At 41.2% G+C, this 11686-nt stretch overlaps 2 protein-coding genes across 9 annotated transcripts; one reads left to right on the top strand and one right to left on the bottom strand.

The window, feature by feature from the left end:
- Positions 1–336: 336 nt before the first annotated feature.
- ccdc61 (coiled-coil domain containing 61) lies at positions 337–7520 on the bottom strand. Of its 5 annotated transcripts, none has more exons than XM_034605887.1 (13): positions 7219–7520; positions 5694–5845; positions 5521–5603; positions 4766–4926; positions 4470–4622; positions 4185–4392; positions 3997–4097; positions 3658–3878; positions 2930–3005; positions 2637–2834; positions 2516–2555; positions 1459–1525; positions 337–1366 (listed from the first exon to the last, which is right to left on the bottom strand). In XM_034605887.1, the coding sequence occupies exons 2-13, from the start codon at positions 5839–5841 to the stop codon at positions 1272–1274; spliced, it is 1551 nt and encodes a 516-aa protein (XP_034461778.1). In that variant the 5' UTR covers positions 5842–5845; positions 7219–7520; the 3' UTR covers positions 337–1271. The 5 variants fall into 5 exon arrangements, with proteins under 5 accessions (XP_034461778.1, XP_034461780.1, XP_034461779.1 ...); XM_034605889.1 differs by having other exon boundaries at positions 4015–4097; positions 7219–7516; XM_034605888.1 differs by having other exon boundaries at positions 5694–5850; positions 7219–7464.
- Positions 3764–10893, top strand: itpkca (inositol-trisphosphate 3-kinase Ca). 4 transcript variants are annotated; one of them, XM_034605900.1, is made up of 7 exons: positions 3764–3897; positions 8710–8809; positions 8935–9148; positions 9380–9584; positions 9955–10020; positions 10101–10172; positions 10301–10893. In XM_034605900.1, the coding sequence occupies exons 2-7, from the start codon at positions 8761–8763 to the stop codon at positions 10505–10507; spliced, it is 813 nt and encodes a 270-aa protein (XP_034461791.1). In that variant the 5' UTR covers positions 3764–3897; positions 8710–8760; the 3' UTR covers positions 10508–10893. The 4 variants fall into 4 exon arrangements, with proteins under 4 accessions (XP_034461791.1, XP_034461788.1, XP_034461790.1 ...); XM_034605897.1 differs by having other exon boundaries at positions 9919–10020; XM_034605899.1 differs by lacking the exon at positions 3764–3897 and adding an exon at positions 5191–5423 and having other exon boundaries at positions 9919–10020.
- The last annotated feature ends 793 nt before the right edge of the window (positions 10894–11686 follow it).

The raw sequence follows: 11686 nt of genomic DNA, 5'->3' as shown, positions 1-11686 counted from the left end.
CTGAGTTAACTTTCCTCATGACATAAACCAACATAAGGTGATCTCGCCTCCCACCCAAGTTTCCAAGCAGAAAGAGAACAGCTGTTTAGACGCTGCATCGTCCCTCTGAGAGGAAGTTTATTTGTTAATGAATGAAAGCTGCTGCGGTGGTGAAACCCTTCAAGGCTTCTCTTCACTTCAGCTGACAACAGTGCAAAGGGAAGCAGTGTGTACACAACTGTACAGGTCTGGAGAGAAAAAAAAAAAAGTCTTTACACAAAGAATAATTTTCTTATAAATAAGACTTAAGTGGTATAAAAGCATTCGACTGGGGAATGAGTAACAGTCAGTGTAAACACATACAGCAGGTTTTTATACCATCACAAAAACACATTGATGGGTATTACAAATGATCCAAGATAAAAAATTGCTTTTGTTTTAGTTTGGGATGTAAAATCAAAAAGGAAAATAGGTCAATTTACTTTCAAACAATAGAAAATACACTATTTTAATGCACCATGCAGATCAACAAGTTAAATGTCATAATGGTTTAATAATAATACAGTGATAATGTTGAGTTCAAGGTCAAAATTAAACCAAATTGATGACAATACAGTTTGAATGACATTTAGCCATCGTGGAATGTAGTGAAATCCAGTATATAGTCGCGTATGTCATTGACTTGGTTCCTGTGTTTCACGGTGCAGCAGCAGCTGGAGTGTGTCCCAGCATGCACTGCGTGGAAGAAACAAGTGTTACAGGTTCGACAACATGTTAATGTTGGACATTTCTCTTTAAGGGTAGAGATTACGTACACGCATGCACAAACAAGGACACAAAGGCTACAACTGAAAACAACTTGATGAAACTGTCTGCAATTTTTTTCAGTAATGACCATGAATGTGCAGATGTGCAGTGACTGACAAACAGCTTTATCAGCTGCATGTTGGAGATAGGGAAGATGAGAAAACATCAAGTATAAATATTTTCGGACTTAGAGGCAGACAGATTTTACCCCCACTATTACACTTGTGTAGTTCGTTTTGTGAGGTTGTAGAAAGAATAAAACTACACTCTGTCATATTTTAAGTTAATTCATAAAAACTTGGCATATTAAAAAAAAACAAAATTCAGTCCACAAAAAGTAGTCCTTCACAGTGATGGCTGTATTTTCCTTAAGTGGAGGAAGTCTGACCCTCCAGGGGGAGATTTGGTGTCTCACATGAAAACAGGTGAACCCATCGCTCGTGTTGGAAGCTTGATGTGTTTCACAGCCTGAGCTTGAAGCTGTGTTATTGTCCTGTGTCCAGGTCCCTCATGTAGTCCTGCAGCGCCTGCAGCCTGGCATCGATCTCCGACAGCTCAGCACCCGTATGTATGGAGCTCTCTGGAGGTGGAGACAGAGAAATGATGATTAGATGCTGTGGGGTGGCTAGATACTAGATATACATATGTACAAAAAACTATTTGATGCATCACCTTTTTCTTTCATTCTCTGTGTTGGAGTACTGCAACGTGGTTTCCTGGTTAAAAGGCCTCCTCTTGACTAGAAACAGATTGCACATTAAAAGAATAAGGGAAGTGACATCCTGTATTTACCTACTGTCAACAAATCCCATGAGAATACCAAAACAAAAAAGATTTGCTAACAACTACTGCCTATGTAGCTGAAACTTGATATACAGCAGTGTGACCCTCTGCTAACAACTAAAAACACATCAGTGATCCACAATGTTACACTGGAAAATAGTGTCTCACTGCTACGGACTTTATACTTGGGACCAGGGGGAGAAAGATAGAGACAGATAATCCAGAGCCGCTCACTTGGATATTTGTGTTTAAACATACACCTCCTCCAGAGAAAATGAAGCATCTGCAGAGTTCAGTGTGTGTCTGAAAGCAGCTAATGTTCTATACGGAAATGGACGGAGTGCTCTGCCCGGACTCTGCGTTAATTTCATCTCTTTGTGCACGTCTTCTGAGAGCTTACAGATGCAGATAAAATGGAGCCGTTCCAACGGAAATTGAGATGAGGCAGTGTAGCCAATAGTCAAAGTGAGATTAACAAAAATTTCAACGATGGTAAAACTTTGTGAGGAGAAAATGTTAGAGTTGGTAAGAAATTACAGGCGTCTTTATGATGTTAGTTCATCTGGACAGAACCAAACAGCCTCATTCTTGAGGTAAATGAATACAACATCCTCTACTGTCATGTTTGTTGTCAGAAACTCTTGAGAATGTATTACTTAACAACCATGCCAACGAAAAGAACACGTGGAAGTATGTGGGCAGTGATGGTTACATCCTTTGACACGGAATTCTCTCTTTTCGTACATAAAAGGCAGCATAAATGAGCCTTACATTGTTAAAAACTACAGGGCCAAGATTTTAAGGGAGACTTAAAAAGAGTCATGCTTTGATGTTTTGGGGTCTTTTCATGGGATTTGTTGACAGTAAGAAATGTAAAATGCATAAACAAATAAGAGAGCAGCGATTCATTTTGTACCAGAGTTACATTAATAACCATGTCACTCACCACACTGGGTCCATTGTAATTGTAAGTCTGTTTTCTTCCTCTGTTAAGAAAAACACATGTTAAAATCAGCAGCTAAAACATAAGTGACTTTGCAAAAACCTATACAAGGTGATCCCATCACCTAAACATGGCTTTGGCCATTTCGTCCATGTCCACTAAAGAGCTTTCAGAGGAGTTCCTGCTCCCTCTCCGCTCCACAGATAAACTCCTGCCTCGGCTGCCAGACCGGACCATCTGAGGATACGCATCTCTGGAACGTGAACGCCCCCTCTCCGGTATATTGGGCGAGGTCAGTATATCTCTCCGTACTTTCCTTTGTCTGACACAGAAAAACATGGTTACAGGTATTAACCCAAACAGCTACAGCTTTATAAATATCAGTGCACTGTCAAACATAAAATAACAGAAACCCACTTTTTTTCTGCCTCTTTCTGTCTGCGATGTCTGTCCTGGATGTATGCAGTCGGGTCAAAGCGTGGTACCCGTGACCCTGGAAGATATAGGAGGGAATCTCATCAATCTCTCTCATCAATGAGATTTTGCTCTACAAAAGGACCTTTTATGTAATGATTTGAAAAGGGTGAAAGTATGTACAAGTTACAAAACTTATAGTTCACGCAGAAATAAAAATCTGTTCACCACTATGCCGAAACAAGGTAATTACACCTTGTTGTAAGTCTAAAAATCAACCAGAAATGGCTAAGCTAGCGGACATTAGCATTTCAGACGGTCCCTGAATGCACCTCGTCAGAAGATATCAGCTGACTTTTAGGCTTAAAACACGGTGTAAATGACCTCTTTTCAAATATGAATGTCGGGGCTTGCAGTCACTTGGATGACTTCGCATGAGCAGTATGGAGGCATGTTGTGTTTTGTCTGTTTTATTACGTCTGAAGCTTTGGTTAATAATTTCTTAACCAAAGCTTCAACGATGGTAAAACTGCTGCAACACTGTTTGCCCCTAAAACTCCTAAAGTGTTTCGTGGATTGAAACACTTCACCCACCTCTCCATCGGCTTAGTAGTGAGTAGATAAAGAGCGAATTTTCATTTCTGGGTGAACTATCCCTTTAAGTTCACAAGTGACAGAATAAAACTGTGTCACACACACACACACAAAGACAAAAAAAACAGGATCAGTACCAGTAGGAGAGGGGGACGGCCTGGATATGCAAGCACGTGGTCCTGAGGAATCCGCTCTTCTTCCTCTTTCATCTGACCTTTGCACTCTGTCGTAAACCCGTTCTCTGGATCCTGAGCGAGCCCTGACCGTCCCGTACCTTGATCCTCTCTCACGGGAGAGAGAGCGATAGATTTCCCCATCAACCCGAGAGCTGATGTGACCGGACACGGGAGTCACACGCCTGCAGACACGCAAAGAGGGCAAGTACTGAAAAGATGGACGGGTTCAGATTTTAAATGTAAAGTCAGCGTTGTAAGTGAATGATTGGATGAAAGAGAGAGAAAGTAAAGATATAGTACACGCTTAGATTGTCTAACCCTCTCCGTAGTAACGCCAGTTCACTGGTGAGATTCTTGACACGCACACGGAGAGCACATTCTGATGCTCTCAGCTCCTCCAACTAGTCAGGACACAGATGAAAATCAGTTAAATCCAGCTCTAACAAAGAAAACATGATAAATGTTTTTCAGCTGACTACCAGGTCCACCTGCTCCATTAGGAGTCTCTGCTCCTGGCATCTCTTGCTTGCAGAGCGTTGACTTTTGGCCCTCTCCTTGACAAGCTGTTCCTCCAGCGTCCTCGCCACATCTCTAACCCTCCAGTCCTCTCGTCCACATGTGGAACCACTTGCAGTCATCTGCAGTTGCTCAAGAGCGTTGGTCATAGCCTCCTTCTCTTCTTTCACCAGAGCCAGCCTTGAAAACAGCAGGAGTCATCAGAAAAAGTCCCATATCCCTCATATCGTCGGTGACGAAAATTAAATGCAACCTACTCTGCTCGTAGCCGTTGTATTTCTAGGTCTGCAGATTTGTTAACTCCATGAGAAGTGAGAGCGCTGAGCTCCGCCCTGAGGGCTCTGACCTCCTTCTGCAGGGCAGCTGGGTCAGGCTTACCAACATAGGGCAAGGGTAAAGGGTAGTGTATCCTACAAATGCAAAACAGTCAGCACATCAAGACAGTTATCCCCACTGACCGAACTGAAATACTGTGTTCAAAAGAGGGCTTAATACAACAAACATGACATGACGTGTAATATATATATATTAAAGTTACCAAAGAGGGACGAACCTGTCAAACTCCACAGTGTATATGAGGATTAGATATCTTTTGGCTGTGAGAGCAGACGACTGCTGATGCCCGCGAGGACGACTAACCACTCCTGCTTTTCTGTTACGTAGCAGCTCCAGGTCAGCGTAGGTCAGGAGGTCAAGTGTAACAGAATCACTCATCTGGAAAAAAAGTTTAACTATACAAAATCAGAAAATAAAGATTTCATTACATCAAGACGTCAAAATAGTAAAAAAGATACTTCATGTCTACACTATTAAAAAATATATATATATATATAAAAACAATAATATTTTTTATTTTTCACTTTTGGGAATTGCAATGTTATTGAACAAATTTGACTGCTTGACCGTTTTTGTGCTCCATGTAATTCTTTTGTTTTAGCAACAAACAGCCAGGGGGCTAATGTTTGGTGAAACAGTGCAAACAAAGGTTATGTGCTCGTGTGTGTATTGTGCTTTTGTGTATGCTATAGCTCAGCTGAGACGGATTTCTCTATGTACCCAAAATTCAAATTGTTACACTTATTTTCCTCCAGGCTCTTTTCCGTTTAGCCCGTGTTTCAGTACAATAATGAAGAGGGAGAATAAGACAGCTCAACTGGAAACACTGGACACGAATGAGTCTCGCCTCAGCTCACACAGCCTCGAGGGAGTGTGTGAGTGTTTGTGTTCACATCGTTCTACTGACCTCATGTTTACTCATTCCGCCACTACTTTTTTATTGTATCTGTGTAAAAGCTGTGTCACACATACCTTTCTAACAGCAGATTCCAGCATGCTACAGAAAATGGGAAACTGCTTGAAGTTGCCAGTTTTCCGAGTGAGATCCTCAATGTCTAAAACAAATATAAAATAAATGAATAGCTTTAGTAGGACTATTTGTGCCAGTGATGAGATTTAGTCAATGACAAATGTATGCTACTTACATGCTGGATCAAACTCCCCCCTCCACTGATCCGCTGTCAGTGAGTCTGAGATTTCCACCATCAGCAGACCTTTGTCCACCTCTATCTTGACAGAAAACTCCACCCCTCGAAAATCAATGTCCTCCATCACCTCAGAGCCTCCCTCCATTGCTCTGCTCTGTGCAGAAGAAATGAATGATATCTATGAATTATAGTCTGCTGAAATCAACTGACTCCTCTACTATTACAAAAATAAACCTGGGTAATGTTAGTTGACATTTTACAAGTAATTGTCTGGCTGCCAGGTCATGATACAACTGAAGCCAGGAACAAACAAGAGCTATAGCCTGGTTATAACCCTACATTTCAATCGCTTGGCATGGCTGCTTGGTCCACAGAAAGAAACACAATTAATTTGGGGAATAACAGCCATTATAGGATGAATGTCAGTAATTATTAATATAGCTATAGATATTATTTCTCACCAGAAACTGGAGCCACAAGGGGGGAGCTAACTTCCCATATGCATGAGTCATTTTTTTAAAGGGTCAGTGTGTAGAATTTAGTGAGTGAAGTTGCATGTTGCAGCTGAACACCCCTCACCTCACCCTCCTCTTCCAAACATGAAAGAGAACCTGTGGCAGCCTTCAGTTGTCATAAAAACTCAAATGGAGTTGAGTTTGTCCAGTTTGGACTACTGTAAAAAAACATGGCAGCCTCCGTAGAGAGGACCTGCTCCCAATGTAAACATAAAGTAATTAAATATAAAGGGTAAAGAAAACAACAATTTGTAGAATTTAGATGAAACACAAGTAAAAACAACACTAGCATTATTTTATATATAATAGACCCCCCCTTCACCTAAACATTACACACTGAACCTTTAAATGTCCACATCATTATCATGCAATCGTCTCATTTCACCTCGCACCGTCTGTCCTCATCACAACATACCACGGGGGGCGGTAGCGAGCACACAGAGTACATTTTGAAAGGTTGCCGTCACTTTCATTGAAAAAAGTTTGGTTGATGGGTCATAACATATGTGGAGGACTAAGCAGATAGATCAGGTCGCGTCTTACGGGGTAAGTTATTACGTTGTGCTCCATTTAGCTGCGGTGCAATGTCATTCATATTTCGCGCTTGACTTCACTTTCTCCCGTGCAGCGTGAAAGAGACAGTGACAGGGAGTGTGTGTCTGTCTGTGTCTGCTTCGACTGCACACACACACACACATCGTGGACAGTGGGGCTGTTCGTTGTTCCGCTACAACAACGTTACACGCGAGGCTCCGCTCCTCGGAGGAATACAAAACCACGTTAGCTGCCACTTCTCCGTCAATAGCTCGGCTAGCAAGAGTGACATCTTGGCTCTCGTAACGTTGACGTTAGCTGAGGTTAGCTAGCACGGACAGTGTCGTTAGTTAACCCTGGGTAACTCGAGTTAGTGAATGTGATCTTTGCAGAGCTAACCAAACTATTCCTGTGAAACACATGACGACATTGGGTGCGGGGATTTTCACCAAACAGGAGCAAGTGAACGTTACCTTCTGCTGGAGTAATGCTCCTTGTTGACGTGGGTCGTTAGCACTTAGCTACTCGTCGGAAACACATCGCGGTGAGCTAGCATGGAGCAGTCAGTGCGGCAGTTACCGGTTTGACCGGTGCTACAGTCGAGTCCAAAGCAGTTTGTAAAGCACCGGCAGGATGGAGGCTGCAGCGGTTCAAGAACCGGGAACCGTTAAATTCTTCTTCGTCTGTCAGCGCGCCCTCCGCAGCCTCTTCTTCTGTCTGGGTTTGATGAAGCTTCGCCGCGTCTCAGGCGCTTTGCTGCACTCGCTGGTCAGGAAGAAACACTGCATCTAATCGCGCTACAAGAGTACAAGAGGATGCTGAGAGTAGATACAAGGAGTCAGGGAAGGGTTAAATCACAGGTTCATTTCAATATGTAGAGCATATACTTCCCCCAAGACCCAACAGTCTCATTATGAAACCACATTTAAATTCACTAGATTCAGATTTTTATTTGGATCTGCACCAAATTGCACACACACATAAATATCAGTCCCCCAAACACGTCTTATTGTTTCCATCAAGATCCATGAATTATTCTCTGAGGAATCAACTAAGATGTTGAAAAACGCCCTATTTCACAATGTTAAAGAAAGTGAAAAAGAAAAAATCCCGGATCCGTCCACTGATCTGGATCCACACCAAGATATAGTGTTTGGTTTTCCTTGGGTCATGCCTCACCCCTCCACAAAATGTCATGGAAATCGGTTGAGTAGTTTTTGTTAATTCTGCAAAAAAATTAATAAATAAACAGAGACAATATCATAACCTATGTGGTGGAAGTAATAACACTGTAAATGCTACATTATAGGTAAAAGTCCTGCACCTTAAAAAACTGACTCATAGCAGTATCACTGATAATTCTGCTAAATATAGTATGAGTAGTAGAAATATTTATATATCTATTTTTTATTATAAGTTAAGTCACATTTGATCTTTCCTGTTATTTTATTAATCATTTTCTCCATCAGAAAAGCGTCACCTTGCAGTTTCTCAGTCTAACCAAAATGTAATTTACAATGATATGAGGAACAATGAGAACCAAGTAACTCTTCATATTTATAAAGCCTTTATCTGACACAGTTGTGTAAATGCAGTATTACATTGAATCAACTCTCATGTTGAGGTGGACCCCTTTATGTTCAGCTTCATACTGTTTGTTTAAATGGTTAATAGTCGTTTCCAGTAGGAAAAACAAGCACTTCCTGTAAATGTTTGATAAACCTGTTGCATAACCCTTGAGCCGACCTCTGCATGTCTTCACTCGGTCTTAGTGAGGGTCCGTCTCCATGGAGACGTTGTTTACCCATAAGGCAAAAAGTAGCCTCAGTGACTCTGAAACCTGAGGTCGTAGCTGCTCAACTGTAAAAAAAACAAAACACAGACAACACAAGAGTGTGACCTGGAGTGTGTGTTTGCTGAAGAATGACTGACTGAGAGTTAGTTTTTTTTGTCATCCCATGCAGAACTCTGCATGGAAAAAACACAAAAGCCGTGGGACCTAGTCTCTCGTTCCCATGACTCCTAAGAAACCTCAGCAGTGGCTTCAAGTGGTTGGACATGCAGGTTTGTTGTCTTTTATGTTGCTCTTCTGCAGGTCTTACTGTGATAAAACAAAACAAAATCCACTGGGTAAGTACTGGAACAAATACCATGTCTTGTGTGCTTTCTTTTTGTTGCTTGTCTCACAGGGAACTTTCATGTAGGGGATTACGGCACACTGCTGAAGAGGTATTGTAAGGGGGAGCAGCAATGTTACCTCCGTCTGATGGCAGACACTCTGAGGTCCTTTGTTCCTGCCTACCACGGTGTTGTGCAGCGTGACAAGCAGGATTACAACATGATGGATAACCTGCTGACCCACTTCAACACACCTGCCATCATGGACTGCAAGATGGGCAGCCGGTAAGTTTAAATGAAACAGTGCAAGGTCAAAGGTGGAGACACAGTCAAATAGTAATTTAATTTACTTACATATGTCCCACTTTGATTTTCCTTATTTCAAGTAAGCATATTAAATTTTTTTGTCATATTATTGTTCCTATTAGAAAGGAATGTGTTCCCCTGCTTTGCTAATACCAATACAAGCAATATGGCCAAATAACAATAAAGACGATGAGGCACTGTCCTTCGCAGCACATACCTCGAGGAGGAGCTGCAAATGGCCAGAGAACGTCCCCAGCCCCGCAACGACATGTATGAGAAGATGGTGGCTGTGGACCCAGAGGCCCCGACGGCCCAGGAGCGAACCCAGCAGGCAGTGCTGAAAACCAGGTACATGCAGTGGAGGGAGACACTGAGCTCCACAACAACTCTGGGGTTCCGCATCGAAGGATTCAGGGTAAGCTCATCTAAGATGGCAGAGTCAGGTCACTGATTCATCTTAATATGTGGGGAGTGTACTGCTGCAATGCCTAGTCTTTGAAAAATGTACCAATGAATATGTATTTTTAAGAAAAGATGGGCCCAGGGTTAAATTTGTCTTGGACATTACAGTATCTGCAGCAAATACATTCATCCATCACACATTTATCTGCATAGATAAAAATGTACATATAGGGCAATATAAAACAGTGATCAAAGACAGTTTCCACATATTTCAGCCTTGGTGGAGTTAATGTCACTCTCTGATATATCATATATACTGTACTATAATCGTTACATGTCCTGTGCAGAAGGCAAATGACGAATGTCACACAAACTTCAAACAGACCAAAAGCAGAGAGCAAGTGACGGAAGCACTCAGCAGTTTTGTTGAGTCCAGTACGCACATCATGGTGAGTTCGATCTTCACATATACTTTCAATTTCTTCACCTACTTCCTTCTCTTTGGTCATTATTGTATCTTAACCTTCAGTGGGGATATCTGAGACAGTTGAAACAGCTGCGGCAGGTCTTGGAGGCATCCGACTTCTTCAGAACACACGAGGTTAGCTGTTGCACAGTGCACTAGAAGTTTTTCATAGTATAAGAAGTAGAAAATATATGATAAGGTTTTGAGGCTGTGTTGGGCAGGTGTAGGCTGATGATACTGTGCATATTGCTTTTTCCCTGCAGGTTGTGGGCAGCTCCTTGCTGTTTGTGCATGACTGGACAGGCAGAACAGGAGTCTGGATGATCGACTTTGGAAAGACAGTGGTCTTGCCCTCACCACTTACCTTGGACCACCGCACTGCCTGGGTAGAGGGCAATCGAGAGGATGGCTACCTGTGGGGTCTGGACAACCTCATTGACATATTAGGAAACATGCTGCCGCTGAGCTAAAGGCCACTCTCAAATTGTGTGGACATTTACTCTCAAACTTCCCTACAACACTTACAAATGAATTACTGTAGATGGGTTGGCTTCTGAAACGTTGTCAGAATAATGAAAAAAAAACTATTGAAGGTGAAATGCAAGATTTGTTTGATTGATTACAATAACTCGCCACCAAAAACAGTCTCAGTTTCCAGCCTCAGCAGGAGATGTCACGAGGAATAAGCAATTAAAAGCTAAAAAACATCTGTTGCTGGAGATGATCAGAAATGCCACAATATCTCATTAAAATGGTGCCAAAACTATAAAGCTACGATGTGGATAGTTATTTTCTGCAATTTCTTAAATTTGCGGCTTAATCATCATTATTCAATAAATTGAAAAACATCATGAAACAGCTGTTTATATCCTATTATTCATCATGATGGTTGGTGGTATTTGGTATGTATACTGTATATGTGTTGTTACTTGTATTAATATCTTTGTGAGGGCCATTTGAGGGGTAGACCTTACAGAGTTAGGACATTTTGGGAAAGTTAGGACATTTTGGCCTTAGTGGGCTGTTTGACGGCTAAGTCTTGCTGTTAGGGTAACACTTCGGTTTAGATCCAGTTGGGGTTAAAACACAGAACCCTCGATGAGTGCTATGAGGCGCCATGGGTATTAAAAAACATTAAAAAATTCCTCATTAAAACCATAATTCATTGGATAAAATTCCACCATGAAAATAAATGAATAAATAAGTACATAAAGTAATTTAATAAGAGAAGGTTTAAAAGACCACAGACACAGGCCTCTTTATTGGTTGTAAAATGAAAAAAGAGGAGACATGTTAATATTACAAATTATAATAAATAATAATAAATAAAAGCATTAATAAATAATGACATGAAAATAATAATAAGAGAGGTGTTTGTGTAAATGATTTATTCACAAATGTCTTACGGACGAACACTCCTATGCATAAACTGTACTTTACAAATATTGTATTGTAAAAAAAAAGTTGTACTAACCAAATATCAGTATATTAATATGCTTTCATATAGTTTCATATATTAAAACATCATGTACAAAAGATTAATAAGCAGAACTCTATATCTGAAACGGAGGGGAAATTGAATGAAACTCTAAAGTTCACCTGATGCAGGGTTGACTGGCGAGATGAAGGCACATGTGCTCTCTGTCTTT

The sequence above is a fragment of the Hippoglossus hippoglossus genome, chromosome 14 (genome assembly GCF_009819705.1).
Source record: "Hippoglossus hippoglossus isolate fHipHip1 chromosome 14, fHipHip1.pri, whole genome shotgun sequence".
Classification (NCBI taxonomy): Eukaryota; Metazoa; Chordata; class Actinopteri; order Pleuronectiformes; family Pleuronectidae; genus Hippoglossus; species Hippoglossus hippoglossus.
The sequence above is the reverse complement of the archived record's forward strand: the minus strand, read 5'-3'. Positions and strand labels throughout refer to the sequence as shown.

Excerpts from the sequence above, each read along its gene's own strand:
- ccdc61 (XM_034605887.1), bottom strand. The coding sequence starts at position 5,841 with ATGGAGGGAGGCTCTGAGGTGATGGAGGACATTGATTTTCGAGGGGTG. Across the intron at positions 2,556-2,636 it reads ATGGCCAAAGCCATGTTTAG|AGGAAGAAAACAGACTTACA; the intron begins GTGATGGGATCA and ends TTTTCTTAACAG. Across the intron at positions 1,367-1,458 it reads ACAGAGAATGAAAGAAAAAG|AGAGCTCCATACATACGGGT; the intron begins GTGATGCATCAA and ends CTCCACCTCCAG.
- itpkca (XM_034605897.1), top strand. The coding sequence starts at position 8,761 with ATGACTCCTAAGAAACCTCAGCAGTGGCTTCAAGTGGTTGGACATGCA. Across the intron at positions 8,810-8,934 it reads TCAAGTGGTTGGACATGCAG|GGAACTTTCATGTAGGGGAT; the intron begins GTTTGTTGTCTT and ends CTTGTCTCACAG. Across the intron at positions 10,173-10,300 it reads ACTTCTTCAGAACACACGAG|GTTGTGGGCAGCTCCTTGCT; the intron begins GTTAGCTGTTGC and ends TTTTCCCTGCAG.